Source organism: Amblyomma mixtum, chromosome 2 (genome assembly GCF_055824585.1).
Source record: "Amblyomma mixtum isolate Tamu chromosome 2, ASM5582458v1, whole genome shotgun sequence".
Classification (NCBI taxonomy): domain Eukaryota; kingdom Metazoa; phylum Arthropoda; class Arachnida; order Ixodida; family Ixodidae; genus Amblyomma; species Amblyomma mixtum.
Genome location: NC_143013.1, coordinates 108050028 through 108071974, shown reverse-complemented (window position 1 = coordinate 108071974; position 21947 = coordinate 108050028). Strand labels below are relative to the sequence as shown.

Genomic DNA, 21947 nt, shown 5'->3' with positions numbered 1-21947 from the left:
TCCATATCTGCCGACGGCTCATCTGAGCCGCCTTCTAAGTATATACAGCCGCACCAACCCCCTCCTCCTATGGCGCATGCGCACAGCTGTTACAACTCGGTTTCGCCGGCACGCCGCGGCACCGGCTCCTCCTGTGACGTCACGCCAGATGGCGTTGCTAGGCAACGACTCAAGGTCACGGTGCGGCCACGGTGAAACTGGTGCCACGGCGAAACGGCGAGACTTGCGCGTAATGTAGCTCTCGCTACAAAAATGACGGACGATTCAGCGCGGTTAGGCCAGACGAGAATTAGGTACGCTAGCATTTCGATTTCCATTCTCTGATTGGTCAATCTCTACTTCGCATTCATAGATCCCTGGGAGTCCTCGTACCCCTCCAGGTGCAGTGGTGCAGCGGTTAAGCGATGCGCCACTGCCCTGCGATGGCAGGAGTTGCCACCGGTGGGGCTTGAGACTCAGGTTGCTCTTCCCGACGAACCTGTCGCCAATAATCATTATTTGAATGGCCTCCTGCCACGGTCTGCAGTTTGCTTACAATCGGATGGGCGATTTTTGATGACGTTCACAAGATCACGTGACCTTAGTGGCCCACGTGCAACTCAGCTCTTCAAGGTCACACAAGGACCGGACAGACAACGTCAAAATAGGCGAGGGGCGTTATCCAGTACTACTGCACTAAAATTCTCAGAGAAGCAACGTAGGTGGCAGGTGAGCCAGCTAGGTCATGTGGCCTTGTGACGTCACCATAAACTACCCATACAGAGGTACCGCACAGACAACGGCTAAGCGGCTGAGTGGAAGTTTTGAGGCTAGCGCTCTAAAATATTAGGCATGTAGCATGAACTTTATATTCATAGCAGGGTTTAAAATTGACACGTTGTTAGATATTTTGCAGTGAACCTTATTTTTAGACCTGGCTGGCACCGTTATCGAGAATGTTCTTGTTAAGGCCGATGCCTTTTGGTTTTACTTATCTCAGAGCTCTACCGGACCCTTCTGTGGTGAAAACCCGCAATCTCTGCTGGACACTTTCGCTCCATGCGCCTGCGGCTAAAAGAAAATAGATTTCGTAGAACTTGGGGGGCCTATGTGAGAGTGATGTTTAGTGGACGTAAGCAAATGAGCTATCACGAAGGCATGCCAACACATTCCAATGAGCGACTGCATCGGCAGTATACGCGTAAGCATAGTAAAATTGAGGCCTGCCCGCATTTTAAGATGCCCTTTTCGACAGAAGACGATGGTCCTTGGTAAGAACTGAACCTAATATCGACCACGCTACTAAAGTGTTGGGCTTGACAGAAGGTTTCTACCACTGTTATATTCAAAGATTAATGCAGATTATGTGTGCAGACACTGCAAATCAGTCTTACTGAGGCAAGGTGCATTGTTGGGCTAGCTGGATCAGTGCTCATCGGCACAAAATTTGAGCGGGACATAAGACGAAGACATGAAGTGAAATAAACGAACAGCGACCATCCTGTCTTTGTACTTAGTGTCAACCTTCATTTCAACAAACTGGGTCATTACAATGTTGGAGTTTGCATGAAATGCGCGTGCTTTTACACTTGCCTCAAGCTTGCTTTTCTTTTTATTTTGCCCCTTCGCTCAAATAGTGGCAAGCGGGGCAGGGGCACTCCATTGGATCTTGTCGGTGGCAGGGATAAAGCCTAAATAAGATGGTCAGTGCAGGCAGGTAGGGAACTGGTCGCAGAGCTCTGAGCTTGGCTCGCTCTGTGGTGTAGGCTGCAGCGTCTTAATTATGCACAAATGTTTTTTAAGTAATGCTCTGAGTCCGTATAGTAGCTATGGTCTGAATTCTGGGTGTTCTGTTTTCTCCGTAGATCATACTCATGATATACAGTGCCGTTACGGCGCCGTTTGTAGGACTGTGTGTGTTGGCTGTGCTGTTCCCTTTCGTCCATTCAAAGGTACGTATCCACGAAAGATGTCGCTTTCTCCAAGTAAATCAACCGTGCAGTCGTGAAAAATGTACCCTGACTTTTCATGTTTAATTCAGGAGGAATGTTTGTGTGTTTGGTTTATTGGGGTTTAACGTCCCAAAACGACTCAGGTTATGAGGGACGCCGTAGTGAAGGGCTCCTGAAATTTCGACCCCCTGGGGTTCTTTGACGTGCACCGACATCGCACAGTACACACGGGCCTCTAGAATTTCGCCTCCATCGAAATTTGACCGCCGCGGCAGGGATCGAAACAGCGTCTTTCGGGTCAGCAGCCGAGCGCCGTAACCAGCCACCGCGACGGGGCACAATAAGAATGGATATAATTGTAAAGACTTTCGTGGAGGTACATAGCCGGCGTAGTGAACTAGAGAATTCTATGGGGCCTCACTGCGGCACCAAAGTTTCCAACAATGAGAGCAATTTTGTAAATTGTAGGAGCGTAACGGTAGTAAAGAAGCCGCGGATGAGAGGCCTTAAAGAATAAAGATTCTGCACTAAATTCTGAGATGAAGACATTTAACAATCAACGCTGGGAAATTTGTGTAGCTGGTGTATAAACGATAGTATTGCTCATGTGGTCCTTTTGGCCCAGATCAATCAATTTACCTTTTCTAAAATAGCTGAAGAAGGCGAGTTTCAGCAAACTACACTAAAAAATCTTAGCTACTTCGCTGTAGAATTTCCTCTTCTCTGTACGTAGATAGAGTGAACATGGTTCTCGAGTACACTGCGTTTAATGGCAGCAACGAGGCAGGGACCCCATGGCGTGATAATAAAGTCAAGTACAACTGTTGTTATTGTGGCTTCCACCCGCTTTGCCTTTTTTTTTGTTAAACCGCACTCACGTAAGACGGCAAACATTGTTAAGATATACACCTTGTCAGGAACCTCTTGAGAACGATGGTATCAAGCGCATGAATAAAGTAATCGTGCAGCGGACGAGCTCAACCAATTATAAATGCTAAGACTGACATTCAAAATGTGTGACACATCTGTGGAAGAGGTGATGACCAGCAGCCAAGTGTCCCTTGGTTGCTATCTTCTTCACTTCAGCGGCCCCCCTGCTAAGAACTTTACGGCGCAGGAATGTTACTGGCGGCGTGACACCATGTTATTGGTGGTGCATTTGTTTGGTAGACCGTTTCAGCGCGCAAAAGTAACCGCAGCGGGGCGCCCCAGTGGTTGCAGCAGATTTTATGGACTCCTTCTTTTTCTCAATGGGAAGGGAGGCTGTAAGGAGGCATTGCTACTGCTTGAAACGAAAGCTTTTTCGCTAATTGTTATTAGTTGAAAATTCAATCCATTGTCTTAAGCGGTTAGAAAATTGAGATAATTTACAGAGTTCGTATCATTAACAGGTTAATATAAGGAACAAGTTTATTACTTGGCAGCTTTAGATTCAAGGTTTTGGAAAGCATTCATTGACTAAAAGATTAAATGCCTCTCTTAAATGCTTTAAAAAATAAGACAGTACGATGTTACAAAAATTAGGAAGGTATGAATGCTACCTTGAATGCTACCTTGTGCTCTAGGCTATCCTTCAAGATTATTTAGTTTTACTCTTGCGAAGAGAGCGTAAGCCTTTTTGTAAAATTTTATTTAAACCACGTAACCCTCGTTATCATCATCATCATCATCATCATTTATTTGACCCTTAAAGGCCCCTGGGAGGGGGTATTACATAAGGGGGGGGGGGGGGGGGGAGTAGTACATTCATCATGACTCACATTGGTGGGGAAAAAAAGGGAAAAAAAAGAACAAACAAGAAAACACACACACAACAAAAGCATAAAGAGAAATAATGTCACGAAAGGGAAATGAAACCATTTATACAGCAAGATAACACATCAGACGTTCTTTAAACCTTACTGGATTGCTTTCAATGACAACCGATTCTGGAAGCCGATTCCAGTCTTGAATAGCGGCTGGCAAAAAAGATTTGTTAAAGGCATTAGTTGATCCGTGTAAACGTTGGATGCTCATGGAGTTGAATAAACGGGATGACGTGCGCACAGGAGGGACTAGAAGGGACTCGCGTAGGTTAGGAAAATTGTGATATAATTTGTGCAATAAACATAAGCGAGAAACTTTGCGTCTAAGGGCTAGTGGGCTGATAGCGATGGATGACTTGATAGCGGTAATGCTGTGCTGAAAATCGTAATCTGAAGTAATGAAGCGTGCCGCACGATTCTGAATGGATTCAATGGTGTTAATTAAGTAAGCCTGGTGAGGAGACCAAATTGCTGATGCGTACTCAAGTTTAGTGCGAATGAAAGTCTCGTATGCTAGTTTACGGATTGATTGCGGAGACAGTGAAAGTGACCTTCTAAAAAAACCCAGTGTTTTTGATGTGTCAGCAACGAGTTGATGTCAAATATGTATACAACCCTCGTTGTATACATATTTGACGAGCCTCTTGATAAAGTGTCTTGGTATCTGCGTGCGCACCGTAAATGAACGTAAATATGACATTTTAAACGAACATATCTTGCAACATTATTTAACAAGAGCTGTTTAATGCAGGGAGCTGGTATAGCGACACTTATAACAATAGCGTACCAGCTTTGGAGCATGACAGACACCATTCTACACGGAGAAAAGCCTGAGAGAATGCCGGTGTCCCTGGACTACTGCCCAGGAAATCTTACCACCATCCACTCAGTTTCCAACACAACGTACGCTACATCAAGTTATGGGTAAGGGTGCGTTTGCTGCTGTGCCGCATTACCAAGTAAAAGAAGATATCTACATTGAATCACGAAAGTATTCGGCACATCATGCACTGCTTAACTATTTTCATTAGGGAGGAGTGCTGCCATTATGGCAAGGCCATTTATGAATCTACAATGCAGGTGGATATTTCACAGAAATTTATCGACGAAGGAAATAAAACACTAGTGACTTCGATGGAATATCGGTGCATAACAGCCTGGCGAGATGGTTTAATACCTTTACTGGGATCACGCATTTCATACGAGTCCTCAAAAACATCCATGACCTATCAAAACCAAAAAGCTAATTTTATTCAATTTACTCGCTTTGCGGCATGTACATACAAAAGCGGGTGTCAACAAAATATGATTTAGCACGAATTCGTATAAAGTTAAAGAGCGCTAAGTCGCAGTGCGTAGTATATTTTTGTGAGGAGATGCTGGGACTACCCTATTGAAAATATTGAGCGTGAATTCTGCGTGCCTATCTTTGCGTGTTTATTGCCACGCACATTGTGACGATTGAGCGAGGTCGCAGAACGCGAGACATATTTCACACAATTTGCGCAAGCCGAGCAAGCTCGCAAATGCGAGACATCTGTCACATAACGTGCGCAAGCCGCGTAAGGCTCGTACAGCAGGAGACATCCTTGCGTGATATGCGCAAGCCGGGTGGGGCTTCCAGAATGTCCGAGAGCCAAGGGTGAGTCCCAGAATGTTCAAGAGCCTTGTCTGGCTCACAGAGCACTAGAGAGTGTCAAATGGAGTTACCATCATGATACTGATAATACCTTGCATGGCTGCAAGGCTCCTACATCACTGCTCAACACATTATGCCAATGCCCTACCTTAAGGCCTCCTCATCTGTCTGTCACTGCCTCATTCAGCATGCATGTTGTGAGATAACAAGCTTTGCAGCAATGGTGCTTCGTGGGATGGCTCTCATGTGTGTAGCATGCTTGCAAAAGGACATAGATAAGGTCACCTTAACTGGCTTTATTAATGCCACATCCCTCATGACGGGTGCCACACAGTGGCTAAACAATTTCTTCAGCTTCTCCAAGTCCAGCAGGTTGGCGTCTTGATCCAGGTTCTCACTATGCAGCACCTGCAAAAAGGTAGCAGTATATGCAAAAAAATTCAGTTAATTTGTTTTCTGGAAATTCCAGAAAAGGGCACAAGTAGTTCTTCCATTAATGAACTAATGATGATTTCTAAAAGTATCAGGTTTGAAATACAGACATTGGAAAACCCGACTCAAGCACGCAGGCTGCTCAGCATCAAACCTGCACAAAATCTAATAACCATGTCACACAGGCATTTTGAAGGCTTTCAAATGGCTATCAGCTCAGTGGCACTTGAATGCAGCTAAATGGGCATTTCCAATAGCCACAGAGTCCCTAGAACAGTGTGGACATCTATCAAGATTTTGAAGGCTTTTCAGTGTTAGAAATTTGCACTCAGACATGGAGCACTCGCAACTTACGGTAAGGAATAAAATCAAAGCAATTTAATCGCTGAAAGAATACTCAACATGAAATGTACAACTTATTTCACTGAAAAAAAAGAAGGCTGGCCACAAAACACTGCAGCAAGCGTATTATCACTGTTGCCAATAGAGCAAAAACAATAAATACCACCTTTTCAAAACTGCGTGAGTGCTACAACAGCTTCCCAGAAAAATTATCAACTGTGACAGTGGCGCCACAGCAGTTTGGTGCGAGATGATGAAATATCTCTACGGCGATCAAGTATTCTGTGTAGCAGCGGCATAACTCCCGAGTTGAAGTGCAAATCTCAAAGCTCAATCTCCCACCCTGATATCTTTAAATACATACTTAAATTCATTGCAGCGTGCTGCAGAAGTAGGTGGTCAGATCATTCGAGAGGATACCTGCAAGCTATCTCAGGAGACGAAAGATCTGATGAAGAAACGCCAAAGCATGAGGACGTCTAACTTCAGAGATAGAATAGGACTAGGAGAGCTATCGAAGTCATTTATAAGTGCAAGGTAGCCAACATAAGAAAGTTTAACATGGAGAAAACCTAGCATGCTCTAAAGCATGGAGGTAGCCTAAAATCAGTGAAGAGAAAACTAATCACTGGTAAAAACCAGATGTATGCGCTAAAAGACAAAGAGGGCAATGTCATAAGCAATATGGATAAGATAGTTAAAGTAGCCGAAGAGTTCTACACAAATCTCTACAGTAGTGAATGTAATCAGAACGTTACAGAGAGAGGCAGTAGAGCACAGCAATGGGACATCCCGCCAGTAACGAGGGAGGAAGTAAAGAAAGCCTCACGAGCAATGCAAAGGGGTAAAGCAGCTGGTGAGGATCAGGTAACAGCAGATTTGTTGAAGGATGGAGGAGAGATTATGCTAGAGAAACTAGTCACCCTGCATACGCTTGCCTCGTGACCACGAGCGTATCAGAAGCTTGAAAGAATGCGAACATTATTTTAATTCATAAGCAAGAAGATGTCAAGGACTTGAAGATTTACAGACCGATCAGCTTACTATCCATGGTCTACAAGGTATTTACTAAGGTAATCACTAATAGACTCAAGACAACCTTCGAATTCAATCAATCAAATGATCAGGCAGGCTTTCATAAAGGATACTCAACAAGAGACCACATTCATGCAATCAATCAGGTGATAGAGAAATGGGCAGAATACAACCAACCCCAATATATAGCCTTCATTGACTACCAGACAGCAACTGACTCGGTGGAACCACAGCTGTCATGCAGGCATTGTGGAATCAGGGTGTAGAAGAGTGTTATGTGAAAATATTGGAAGATATTTATAACGACTGCACAGCTACCATAGTTCTCCATAAGGTCAGCAATAAAATTCCAATAAGGCAAGGTGTCAGGCAGGGAGACACGATTTCACCAATGCTATTCACCGCCTGTTTACACGAGGTGTTCCGGGGCCTGAAATGGGAACAGTTGGGGAGAAGAGTTACTGGAGAATACCTAAGTAATTTGAGATTCCCTGATGGCATTGCCTGGCTAAGCCACTCAGGATATGAACTGCAAAGCATGATGAATGAGTTAGACAGGCAGAGCAGAATTGTGGGGCTAGAAATGAACATGCAGAAAACCAAATTAATGCTCAACAGTCTAGCAAGGGAACAGCAGTTCATAATTGGTAGCGAGGTGCTAGAAGTAGTAAGAGAATATGTATACTTAGGGCAGGTAGTGACCACTGATCCAGATCATGAGAGGGAAATAACTAGAAAAATAAGAACGGGGTGGAGCGCATATGGCAGGTTCTCTCAGATCGTGAAAGCCAGTTTGCCAATATCCCCCAAGAGAAAAGTCTAACACAGCTGTATCTTACTGGTACTCACCTATGGGGCAGAAATGTGGAGGCTAACAATGAGGGTTCAGCTTAATTCAAGGACAACGCAGTGAGCTATGGAAAGAAAAATGATAGGTGTAACGTTAAGAGACCGGAAGCGGGCGGAGTGGGTGAGGGAAAAAACGCGGGTTAATGAAATCCTATTTGAAATCAAGAGGAAGAAATGGGCTCGGGCAGGGAATGTAAGGCGAAGGCAAGACAACCGCTGGTCCTTGGGGGTAACAGAGTGGATTCCATGAGAAGGTAAATGTAGCAGGGGGCGGCAGAAAATTAGGTGGGCGGATGAGATTAAGAAGTTTGCGGGGATACGCAATTGGCAGAGGACATAGTTAATTGGAGAGACATGGGAGAGGCCTTTGCCCTGCAGTGGGTGTAGTCAGGCTGATGACGATGAATTTTAACTAATGTATACAGCACTCTATGCATTACAGTTATATGTGTCTGGCCTGCTACAGCCTAGAAATCTTCCATTACAAAATAGGGAAGTGGATAGCAAAACTACAGCACAACAGTGGCTATGAAAACAGATATGGCACATCTGCAGGTAGTAGTCCTGGAAAGTGCATGTTTTTCAGTCAGAGCCAATAACACTCTAAATTCATAGATGCCATCTCTCGTGTATGTCAACAGGCTATCACAGAAGCTCAGACCAGGAAGACTATCAAGAAGGAATAGGACCCAGAGATGAGGGGCAAAGAAAGTACACAGCATGAGCAATGACTCACAACTGAATTTACTGCCAGAAACCTCATTGCAATCGTAATTGCAATTGTAATCATGTAGGAAGGTTGATGCTTGCATTGCGCATGACACTGTTTTTAGCTGAGCGGTCGGGAGCTTGGCAGTTCCTTGCATCTGCTAGACATGGTGCCGAAAAACAAAGGCAGCATTGGAAACATTCCCCAGTCCAGATGGACAAGTTACAATGACCCACAAGATTGTGGAGATGAGGCAGCTAGGTATGCAAGTTCTACTCCCTTAATATTGGGTTGATGCAACAGCCGGCCTGGACAAAGTACACCTGCCTTCAAACCGTAATGTGCGAAATTTATTGGTGCACTATATAATTTGGACAATCTAAATTAGGCTATGAAATCAAAAATTTTCACTAATACTGCTTTCCATTTACTTTCATTTACTTTGATAGCACCTTTATCTTCAATCATGTAGCAAAGAAATTAGAAAAAACACAACCGAGCACAGTTTACATTTGTTAAGCTGTGCTTGACATAGTGCTTTTTTCACTTACTAATGCCTGTCTTCCATTAATCAATGAGTGGGCAAAGGTGCTCAAGCTTATTAGGGGCCAAAAGGCCCTCAGAACCTTGCACCTGGCTCCAGCATTCTTCAAAGAATGAGATAACTGGTGTATGTACGAAATGATCGCAATCCTATGTCACTTTTCTTCCAATGGACGCATTTCCTGATAGCTATTTTTGGCAAGGCTTTTGCATACAGAGGTTAAAACAGATGCCAAAACACCAGCACCTTGAAGGCCGGCTACAAGTCACAAAAACCTTTCATTTACAAAATATATGCACGAAGGCAACAGAGCTACAGAGGCAAGACATGTTATCCTAGCAGTAGCTGCAGTACAAGCACCACTACTGTCAAAAATCTAAAAAAGTTGTACTGCTGTTTTTCGCCCGCCTGTCTCACTGTTGCATTCGTGAGTATATTTGGCAGGTCAAAATTTCTGGCGGTTATCAGCCAGGCTTCATTTTTTTTTTCGTATGTTCTAACATTTGCAAGCACGAGCTTTGTAAAAAAAATGTAAAGGACAAAGAAATGTGATCACGGTTAAAGAATGCAGTGTGAAAAGACAAAAACAAACGAAGAAATGGACACACACCAGTCCTGTCCACTTTTTCATTTGTCCTTGTTTTTTCACACTGCATTCTTTAACCATGATCACTGACCAACAAGTCCAAACAGCCACTTTAGTTGAAAAGAAATGTGGCCTTTCAATTGTGGTCATTCCATACTTACACAAGTTATATTATTCTGTAAGAACTCTACTGCTATATACGAGGTCGAAGTGCCTTTCTGATGCCTACTCAGCTTACTGAGCACTTTTGGCCACTTTTTAACAAATGAAAGATGGGAGCATGTAAGCGAAATGAGTGCAATGTCGAGCACGCTGCAACTTGTATAGATAGTGCTATTGGTGCTCTGTATCTAACTTCTACATGAAGTTGTATAACCAGAACAGCTGCTGCATCAGCCAGACATGAAAAGTGTACGAACTTAGTTCGAGGAACACTGGCCTCACGTCTCGCTGCTGATTGTAAGACATTCCTCTATATTCCGAGTTTTCTAACACCACCATCATTTTTTGGCACCGTGACCATATCATACAAGAATGTGAGAGCTACTGCATACCTAAAGAAAATATGCGTGTAAGCCAAGCATCAGCCGTTCTATGCAATAAGAAGTCTAAGTGAAAAAGATTCGATGTAAATTAGAGAAAGACTTGCCATTTTTGTACTTCTGCTTCTATGACTGCTTGCTGGATTTTTTTCTTTAGTTGGAAGCATTCTTCCATCCCTTATCTCTATACACTATTCCTCTGCCAAATGACTGAGTAACCCAAATAGCAATTCCTAAGTAGGGAGGGGGCCTTCCACAGTGACCACACAGGGGCCTTCAAGTTCTTGCAGCAATCAAAACATCCCTTTGTAACACTGGCCTTGAATGCACCACTATACTTTTGTGGCAGGCCAAATACTTATACAATTTGTTTTAAAACCACACAGAAATCCACAACTGCCATTATGAAAACAACCTAGTAATGTAACCATAAGCGTACCTGGCCAGCATGATCAGCATGGAAAGGCGCACAGTTTGTGTGCAGCTCCTAAAATGAAAGCAAATTCACATGATTAATTGCAATTTCCACAAAGACATTCTTGAAAAATCATGTTTTTGCACCACTCAGCCTCAAGCCTGCCTTATTGCTCTTGCAGCACTGAGGCAAATCTGAGCACAGCTTGGGGTGAGCTGGTGGTATCACATTACGCACCTGACACTACGTGCATCAATCCATTTGTATGATTGAATTTCAGAATGGCGAAAAAGACACACACACAGGAAAAAATGGTGGGTGGATGAGATTAAGAAGTTTGTGGGGATACAGTGGCCACAAGTGGCAAAGGACAGGGTTAATTGGAGAGACATGGGAGAGGCCTTTGCCCTGCAGTGGGTGTAGTCAGGCTGCTGCTGCTGCTGCTGATGATGATGATGACAGCCAGAGCACACCTACAAAGTAAAACTGTGAACTCGACCCAGCAGCACTTTACTGTGTTGAAAGAGAACAGGTACAATTGAATTACTGCATTACCTTGTTATTATCATTAAAAAGTACAGGGCTCTAAGGACTTCCTAATTTACATCGAAACGAATGGTTTACAGTGAACTTTCACGGATTACACTAACAGGCACTGAAAATCCAATACAGCTGCCCAAGAGAATATTAGGCAGCCGCGCTAGCCTTCTTTTGCGCTATGCTACCTGATACCAGATTAATATTCGAGAGCAATTTACTCATACTCTAGCACTGGGATACGTTATGCCCCAGACTGATGCAGCTGTCTTACTAAAGGCAGAGAAGCTTTCAGTGTGGGTCATGTGTGCTGTGGCGTGAACACATGCACAGGATCGCCTGCTACCATTCAAGTCCTCTGTGTACACAAATGCAGGTGCAATAGAAAACCCACATCACAAATTTGGCTAGTCTGGTCGGCCAAGCATGGGCCAGCTGATAGCACGAAGCAGCAGGTGCGACACATACCATCATCATCAGCCTGACTAGGCCCACTGCAGGGCAAAGGACTCACCCATGTCTCCACATTAACCCTATCCTTTGCTAGGTGTGGCCACCATATCCCCGCAAACTTCTTAATTTCATCCGCCCAACTAACTTTCTGCCGCCCCCTGCTATGCTTGCATTCTTTTGGAATCCACTCCATTACCCTTAAGGACCAGCGGTTATGTTGTCTTCCCATTACAAGCCCCGCCCAGGCCCATTTCTTCCTCTTAATTTCAAGTAGCATGTCATTAACCCGTGTTTGTTCCCTCACCCACTCCGCCCCCTTTTGGTCTCTTAATGTTAGACTTATCATTTTTCTTTCCATAGCTCACTTTGCTGTCCTTATCGTTTGGCACGTGTTTTTTTCTTTGTAATAAGGCATAAAGTATTATACACGGATTACCACATGGCATCCTCCTATGACCGCTAAATAATTTATAATCAAATTTCTTTCTCCTGCTGTATTTGTTTCGGTTTCGACAGCTGAATGATGGCTGTGACGTCAAAGCGAGGTTATTGGTCACGTGAGGCATAAAAAACTGCAATACAATTGGTACTTCTGGCTCTTAAGGAATGCTGGCGTCAGCGCTGTAGCGAATTAAAATGATGAAGCAGCGATTATAAGTGGTTTTTCCACGCCTCACGTGACCTATAACCTCTCTTTGATGTCATAGCCATAGTCAAATTGTTCACCGAAACAGGATGGCGGAAAAAGTTGATTATAAATTATTTAGCAGTCTCACGCGAATACCAGATGGTGATTCATGCATAGTAGTGTCTTCCGCATCATTATATAGAAGAAAACATGCCACCAAGATTAGGTGTCTATACTCTTTTAAGCTGAACTCTTTTAATTAGCCTCCACGTTTCTGTCCCAAAAGTGGGAAACATGCAGGCTAAAGAAAAGATTTCAGCTAAAGTACCAAAGTGGCTCTAATCACACGATGAAGTGGAAAAACTCTCGACACTTGAACAGAGAACAAATAGGAATTCCAACAAAATTTTAGATTCTTGTAAGGCTATCAAGCATTTCTGAATATTATAAACTGCACTTTCACACATACAGTACGCATGTATGCCAAGCTCACATTCAGTAGCCCTGTTTTCCGGCTGTAATTATCACGGTCTGAGCTCAGTTGCAGATTTAAAACCAGCCAAAAGATGCAACACAGGAAAAGAGATGACAACAGGTTGGACTATCAATTGAATTTTTTGTGAAGGAAAAGAAGGCTCGCATGAAGATGTGCCACACATGACCCACACCAGCGAAAGGCAGGACAACAAATAACTGTCACTGATATACAAGCACGTCATCTAAAAGAGAAAATTCTTTCCGTTGAAGATTGACTAATGGCTTCGCTACTCATACAGCCGTTGCCTTGGAGATATGCATCAAATACCTTACAGATTTGTTTACCACTTCTACACACCACTGAAGTGTCACAGAAATCAGGCGTACACACTGATGGGTCATCTTATGATTTACACTCACGACACTGGCACTGTAGTGCCAGATCAGAAGCTGCCTTCCCCCTAACGAGTTAGTGCTCAGTCAGGAACACATTAAAGACACCTGCACATATCCCTGAAGTAGTTTCTTGCACAAGCTAGCAGAATGTGATAAACCACTTCCTGCAAGTCCTGAACCTAGTTTTATGGGATACCATACTGCTATCCCGGGTTTTAACAGCAGCGCAAAGGCCATCAACACAATGATTGGCGCAAAAATTACATTTAAAAATTTTCCCGACACTCGATTTGAACTCATGAAGTCTACACAAAGGACTCCATGATAACCGTTCTGAGGTGAATGGCAGTTCAGCCTAGCCTCTGGAATCTGTGCCAAAAAAAAAAACGGAGTCAGCGCATCGCAATTTACTTCCGAAATCAGCCGGTGCTGATGACAATTGTATGTTTTGCTTTCTCTGGCTTATAAAGCTCCACTTTCAGAAAAAGTGTCGTCTTTGTGGTTAGAATGCGGAACTTCATCATCACAGGTCAACTTCAGCTTGCCATCAGTGTCCCTTTAATGCCTCAAAGTTGAACAATAGCTCCATTCATAGAGGAGGGCTGTGCATAAATTTCGCCCACCAAAGATTCTTTAACATGCACTGACATTGCATAACACACGAGCAAATATGCATTTCGCCTTGTCGAAACAAAGCCACCACAATTCAATCCCGCGTCTTTGGGCTCAGTAGCCGAACACCAATGCAGTAGGCCACAGCAGCAGGTGAAAAACAAAAGAGAGCCCTTAATAGGCAACCTAACTTGCCAAAATAAACATAACGAGGGGTCACACAAGTAGCAGTGGACTAGGAAAATAAAAGCTACTTGTGTCGGAAGATGTCTTCAGTGCTTACCTCAAAAGCCTGCTTGCTTGCTGGGCATCCTAGCACCAAGTGAAAGGCTGGCACAGCTATACTGGAGAGCTTGGAAGAGGCATTGCTGGTAAAGCTATGTGGAGCTTGCTGCAAGGTAAAAAGACACATTTAACAGCAGCACAGTGCAAAAAATGGACTAGAATCAAGCATGTAAGGCAAAATGCAAGGCACAAAAAGGAGCCGGTCGCAGAATGGAACACGACTGTTTAACCACATTTCGAAGTGGGCCAGGCAACAAGAAATTCATAACCACGGCAGTCATTCACAAGCTAGCCTCAGACGAGACATCACTTGCATATCGATATCCAGCATCGTTTCTACAATACATACCACCATTCAAAAGAACAGACCACAGGAGAACGATATTTTCAGTAGAAGGCTGGTTTGCTTCAAATTCTGCATGCGTCCCTCAATTTGAAATCTGGCATGATTAGCACTGATTTCACATTCTCACAGGTATGATGAATTAATAGTGCCAATTGCAGAAAAACCACACTTTTTCCTTTAACATCAAATAAGGTATTGGAGAGGTACCTCAGCATATTTAAGTCAAAGTCAGATTTATTTGCGCCATTGGTTATAATCATGCAACAATCAAGTTTATTCTTCGTACATATTAAAGGCTCAATTACCCTTAAATTTCACTGCAACTTCGGGATTTAGGCCAAATGGAGCTAGGGCACCTGTGTGCATTTTGCAGTTGTTTGTACCATTTCAGCTCCGAGCCAAAGTATGAAAAAGCGAATGCCAAAATAGAGGCGAAAAACTTCAGAGCAATTTGTTTTTATCTCACCGTTCTGCTATTCAAGGCTCGACTACACTGGCTCGGCTATAAGTACGAACGCAGCTGGATCATACGGAGCTTCGTACCTTAAATACACAATTTATAAAAGTACAAGTGAAATACAAGTGAAAGAGGAGGAAGCTCAATCCTAACGGATACAGCTGAATCGCAGTCTACGTAGTTAAACTGCTCGAGCGCTGTTACTTCAATTACAGCGTAACATGCGGCGAGAATGTAAAGCCCGGGCCGAAGATCTATTGGCGGGCACATATTCCATTCTCGGCGAGAGATGAATGGCAGTACGGCGGCAGTACGGCGCCGATATCGTGCACCCCGCGATCGGATCAGCTGTGCATATTTGCATGGCATACTGACCATGACCGTGTGACCACTAACACTACACGCGCATTCATGCCCGTGTGCCGCCAGCAAACAACCTTTCAGCGCTGCGTGCTGCCGCGATAGGCACTGCGTCTTCGCGTCTCTGTACTAGCTGTGTTGACGTGGCCAGTTGTGCGCAAAGGCTTTTAAATAATGAACAGGTTCGAAGAAAATTAACTTACCCCCAAGATGCGAGATGTCACCCGGGTAGTGGTCTCCCACCAGCTGCTCCGCCATGGAGGAAATGAGCCCCGCCGTCAGCATAGCGTTTCCAGTGAAGGCGCGCAAAGGACGACGCGCTATCCGTCGAGCCCGCTGACGCACGCTATAAACACAGGTTTACTCAGCACCTTCACGTTTTCGTACATCGCACCAGCGAATTTCACTGCTGTCGGCACATCACATATCGGAAGAGTGACAAATGCTCATGCCAGCGATGGTTCACGCCCTCGACACCACAAAGGAGGACCACGACTATAGTGAACTAGAATGTATTCTCTATAACCACGACAAACGTAGCAACGCTGACCGCCATGTTGTCCCTCCCCAGACGCTGCGTTCGTTGGCTAGCGCTTCGGCCAGTTCCGGCTTCCATCGGCCCATTTAGAAAGGCATCGCCTCCAGGCATTCCTCCAGGTCGTCTCTTTCGGGCTCTATGCTTTTGGCGTGGCTTTTGGGCAGTGCGATAGCAAAGGATTAAAACCAAATGAAACTTTCGTTACAAAAATAATTAAGTTCTTGTGCACATATTAGCATTAAAAACTTGAGAAATTTGTGACGCGTGGACGCATGAATATGCGTGTCGGTACATGCGTGCGTGCGTGCGTGCGTGAGTGGGCATGGTCTAGCGCGTCAAATCCAAAGCCTATCCGACATGCTGCATGGTTTCTGAGATCACCGCCGTGAGCTTCGCTTGTTTTCTCGTGCTGCTGCTGGGCTGTCTTGCGCGCCGCTGTTACTGTGCTGGAATCGCAAAAGAAGAAGGATTACCGGTGTGTGCTGCCGGTGGGCGCGCTCTCATCCAAGAGTGGTAGCAGCTCCCAATTAAGCGATCCGTCGGGGCATATGTGTTATGGATGTCTGGTCGACAACGATAATGAGGTCAGCAGTGCGGTGCCGTCGTTTGATGAGTCGCACCTTTCGGCCTATTGCACTGCTAACTTCGTTGCAAAAATGCCTGGCTCATAAGCAGCGACAGTGGCCATTGTTTCTGTGGTGTGTTTCGATTACAACACGGCGCCCTTCTACAGTGTGGCTTCCTTGGAAACTTATTCGGCGGTGTGCCTGCAACGCCTGTCGCTGTCAGCTCAAACTGACCGCCTGCGAGCGCTGCCTTCTTTTGCGATGTGAACGGTGACGGGACACTTACTGCCTGTGGCCGGAGCTTATAGCAAAAGCGAAGAGTGTTTTGTGTGAAGGTTTGACGAAGTGCGTGTGTCAGCTGGACCCTTAGCAAGTCATACGAGATGCGACATGCAAAAGTGGTCCACCAGTCGCTTCAGCAGAAAGGAGTGCGGATGTTTTTTACGTTACTTCAATCGAGAACTGCCCACGCAAATATTTCAACTCGTCTCTTGCCTAAACAGCATAGTAAAGAAGCTAAAGCAACAGAACTGCTGTTTCCATGCTGTATATTGATTCCGCACTCGTGCTAGAGGTGGGAAATATGTAGCAGTTATTGGCGGAGTTACAGCCTATGAAGCACGTGCAGCTTCCTGTAATTGCAGGTTAGGATATGTGCCTTACTTGGTATTGACTTTGTAACCAGACATAGCCATCTGTCAACTAAAAGAAATTTTCTTGCTATAGGATTCTGCAGCATTATGTATGCTTCTGGACACTGAATACCGGGTGCGTCACCTCTCTTGAAAGCACTCAGATTTGTGTACTTATCAGTACGCTTGAGATGAGAAAATTTTATCAGCTTCTTTTCTTTATTTTATAATTAGCTACACAGCATGTTGCAAAAAAAAATGTTTTAAGGAAAAGTATTTCAGTTTAGAGTAGAACAGTTCAACAAAGTTGTTTTGGGCATTCTGGTAACTTCAAGATGGTATCTGATGGTTGCATACAGACGCGCAAGTCAAACCTCAAAGGGCATCAAACTTAACAGTACCGCTGAGCTTATCCTTTCGTGCTTTTTATGTGTGTGTAGATCACCTGGGGAAGTTCAGTATTGGATGTTGGATTTCATAGTTCTGCTACAACTCTTATCTTCCTTTCTACACATGAAACATGGCTGAACTTGATTACATTCCCCAAGCAAATACCTGACGCCTTACAAGCGTTCCTTACTGTGCACAGTTGTCCCAGTGCATTATATCCACTCATGTGCAGCACACTGTTGTGTTGCTCTTGGTCTTCAAATGTGACTCTCAGCAATATGATGGAATCATAGTTCATCCAGATGGTCTTTGTGGTAGTGCAAATTTCAAAACAGATTGAAGACGAATGAAGAGTGTGATACTTCGTCATGCATCATGCAATGCTGGTGCTAATCAGGCAACATGTGTGGTATATATACTTCGCACATTTGAGATTCATTGGATTTGTTCTGGAGCCATACTGGGAATTAATTAATCGATCTGTGATTTGTCACTGAAATTGAGAGAGGGCACTAATTTCTGAACTTTTGACACCAACTGTGAATTCAAAACTGTCTTTTCATGTAGGCTTACACGGCCTTTTTACGTGTATGTAAATTTATGCTAATGACTTTGGAAATTGCTTTGGAAATGGTTTTAGAAATTGCCTCGTAACATTCCTGTTACAGCTCACAATTCGCTTTCTGCACGTCATGTTTGATTGAACCTGATTATATCCCCAAGCTTGTTTGTTGCACCTAACAAACACTGTTGCCCTTTCAGAGTTATTCCATTGATTGACTCCTTTCGAGTGCAAGCAACAAATGGTTGTGTTGCTTCTGATTTCGAAATATGGCTGTCTGCATGACGGGCAACAACAGAAATGCTCTGGATGGCTTTCATCATGCATCTATAAGATATCTGTAACTTTCAGAATTGGTTAAAGGAAGAACTGAAGGATGCTGTAAGAGTCATTAGAAGCTTGTTTTTTACATTATTTTACAATGAACTTTCAATGTTGACAAGTTCTTGCTCAGTGTGCATGTTGTCATGTACAGGTCCCTGCAGTATCGAAGGGAACCATTTTGCACTAAAAGATAATTTTTTGGTTATTTGTTTGCTGAAGTTGAAAATGATTAATGGGTACTTACGCCAAGACGAAAATTATAAAACAGCAAAACGTGAGCTTATTGCTCATTATTGGGAAGTAATCATTAACTGAATGCTCGAACTTTGTTTGCTTTCACCCTAAATGGGCCTTTACAGTCTCGACAAGTTGCTACTAAGCAAGCAAACGCACACATGGCCACACGCAGCCTCACTGAGCTTGTTCAGTATGCACATAAGCACGCACAGCTTCGGCAAGCCCCCTCTCAGCACGCAGATGTCCACGCACAGAGAGTTGTCCACGAGAGTCCACGATTTTTTACACGCAAAGAGTGTGCGTGTACGTCTTTCAGCTCACAGTACGCGCATATGTACACACAGGACGCACAGAATGCGTACAGGTAACGCACAATTTCTGCGCATTCGTGTGCAAAATGAACGTGATCGTACAAAAATCACTGTTCTCGTGCAAGCTCACGCAGAGTTTTTTCAATAGGGTAATCATGACCAGCAATTCTGAACAAAACCGTTTTTTCAACAGCAAAGAGTTTATGCACGCAATGTTTTCATATATTGTAAGGTTTCAATATAAAAATCAATATATCCGCAGGTCTTCCCGCGGGAAGGCTTGAGTTGTTTTGCTATTAACGTTTTGTTGTAGTCAGAAACGTTCCCCGTTGGTTTTATACGGCAGTCTTAACTGCTCGAAGCAAGCGATGAAAAAACTGGAAACAAATATTTTGCTACACGTCGGAAGAGTGGACCATTACCTTAATATTTCCATAACAGTACCTTACAATACACCAGTATTAAAAATTTTCGTCCAGGAATGCTGGACATGACCCTGACGCATACGATCTCTTGTACGCGTCCCGCTTATCCGGTCCGTACCGTGGACCAGTACTAGTAGTAGTTGGTTGGTTTATGGGGTTTAACGTCCCAAAGCGACTAAGGCTATGAGGGACGCCGTAGTGGAGGGCTCCGGAAATTTCGACCACCTGGGGTTCTTTAACGTGCACTGACATCGCACAGTACACGGGCCTCGAATTTCTCCTCCAAAGAAATTCAACCGCCGCGGCCGGGATCGAACCCGCGTCTTTCGGGACAGCAGCCGAGCACCATAGCCACTGAGCCACCGCGGCGGCCACTAGTAGTAGTAGCTTTAGTAATCTCCCTTGGGGGCCATTGGCACAGCTTGATTTTTGACTGTAGGCAAGCGCAGAGAAAAAAGTGCTGTGATTGTCTCGAAAACTCCAGTTCTTTGAAGTACCACTGCTGCTACTTCGCGAGCGCTGTTTTATTTTTTGTAAAGTGGCCACTGGCCTCTGAACCTAATATAAGTATAAGGTAGCACAAAGCATTAAAAACCTTTTCTTTTCGCAATGATTACTCGTATTCTCTGGTGTTTTTTCCTGGTGTTTCCACGTATCAGAAACATACATTTGAGGGATCATTATCAGAAGAATAAATAGTGTTCAAAAAGCGAGGCAGTGGCGAATGAGATGTGAACGAGGTCATTCAATGTGTCTCTCTCCTTATTGCAGGTCACAAGAAACGCCTGGATTTCGTCTCTCACACTTATGGAGCAGCTTATTCGCTGTTTTTGCAACTATAATAATTGGTGTGGTTCTTAGTGCTGTTACAGGTATCGTACTGCTTACACATACCTCGTTTTACTGCTTTTTATTTTTGCAGCTGCAGCTGATAAAGCTATCAGATTGCAAGTTGCGTGCCGAACCCGTTCAACGCCGTAAGAGAGGGAGAGATATGATGCGGGGCTTAGCTTATGTTGCCAAACGTTTGCCACAGCTTGCCATGTAGCTGATTGCGGAATAGTTTTGGAGTGCGTAAATGAAGTTGGAGATAGGATAGCTGAACTAGCCATTACATAGGTAAACTGCCTTCCCGTGGGATGAAAAACTTGGAGCATATAGAATCAGTACACCTTTAGGCTTGAATCATTGTTGTCAAGAGACTGGTTTGCGGAAAGGGTTGTATACTTGTTTATTTATCAAATTCAGCTTACGTAAGATACGTCCAAAAGGAGAATGGTATCAATGCACCAGAAAACTTAATCAAATCAAATTTTGTTTTTATTTGTACAAGGTTCAAAGATGGAGCAGCCGCAAAAAACTACTGCTGCCAGCAGCTTGGTGAGGCGACTGCCCGAACTCATGACAGCAGCATAGGCGCAATATGAATATTCTCAGTGAGGAAACAAAAGCACAGATAAATTTTACAAGGAAGAAAACAGCACTGACAGGTTCACACTAACAGAAAGAAAAGCAGCACTCTGATTGCAAGGTGTTAGCTTACTATATATTCACACGGTTACAATATTGGCATCACAAGAAAACATTCTTCAAACGTTTTTTAGGCAGCCTGATAATATCAACAGATTCACGACCATAACTGCTGAGGCCAACTGGAAGATTATAAGTTAGTGATTGAATGGAATAGTTTTGTGCGGGGTTGGCATGTACCACACGTCTGGATAACGTGTTATATGCGAGAACGGCTGTCTTCAATGTGGAGCTTTTCTGGTAGAAATGGTTGCTTTTTACAGCTGCGCAGTACGATGCTGTAAGTCGGTAGTTGTAATGCTTAACAACATTAATGACTCTAAATCTTTTAAAAAGCTTTTTGCGCGAATCATACCTTATGTTAGCTCTTTCTCTCATTACTTTCTTTTCTAATAACAGTAATTTTTTAAAGTCTGTTTTTGTTGTTCCCCATACCAAATGGGCATAGATGAGTTGAAGTAGTATTGGCTAGTTCTACGGAAGTAGCCTAATCATCCGAGTTAATACATGTCTACACTTGTTTACAATGCCTGTAGCTCTGGTGACTTTCTTGCTGGTTTCATGAATATGTTATCCCAAGTTAGGTTTCAGTGTAGTAAGATTAGTAATGTAACAGCACTACACCAGTGTAGTAATGAGAAGCATATAGGTTGTTCATCAATAAACAACTACAGCAATACTACGTCATTAACGTGCGTAAAATAATAATATGAATCAATGTTAAAATAACAGCTGCCGTCTCGCCCTGTTCGTGCCTTCGTTCGTGCCTTCTCACGCTACGTTATCCTTAATAAAATAAACAGGTTGGTGTTTAAAATCTTTGCAAGGGCGGTCGTCATCTCTTGATAGTTTGGGCTGTGGCTTAGCTTGTCGCATTCGTAAATGTAATCCTTTATCAGCAGTTCATCATAAACTAGCTTTGCTTGATCACCAAAATGCCGTGTACATTGTTATGAATTTCCGTAGTTTTCTTTTCTGCAGCGTCACTTCTGAGTGATCTTGAGAGATCTGTGCTGCAGAATTTGAAAGCTCGAAGGAATTCTTGCGAATTG

The 21947-nt window shown here is 43.8% G+C and overlaps 1 protein-coding gene and 1 long non-coding RNA gene across 2 annotated transcripts in view; one reads left to right on the top strand and one right to left on the bottom strand.

Moving 5' to 3' along the window:
• The window catches only part of LOC149360505 (sodium-coupled monocarboxylate transporter 2-like), a 169378-nt gene that overhangs the window by 52165 nt on the left and 95266 nt on the right, over positions 1–21947 (top strand). Inside the window, exon 11 of the mRNA XM_089572358.1 lies at positions 1845–1931. Within this exon, the coding sequence (XP_089428484.1) occupies positions 1845–1931 (87 nt within the window). The remainder of the gene's footprint in view (positions 1–1844; positions 1932–21947) is intronic.
• On the bottom strand, positions 5657–15957 carry LOC149360507 (uncharacterized). Its single transcript, XR_016288839.1, has 4 exons — positions 15584–15957; positions 14216–14323; positions 10854–10901; positions 5657–5783 (listed from the first exon to the last, which is right to left on the bottom strand). It is a non-coding gene; the product is annotated as an uncharacterized LOC149360507 (long non-coding RNA).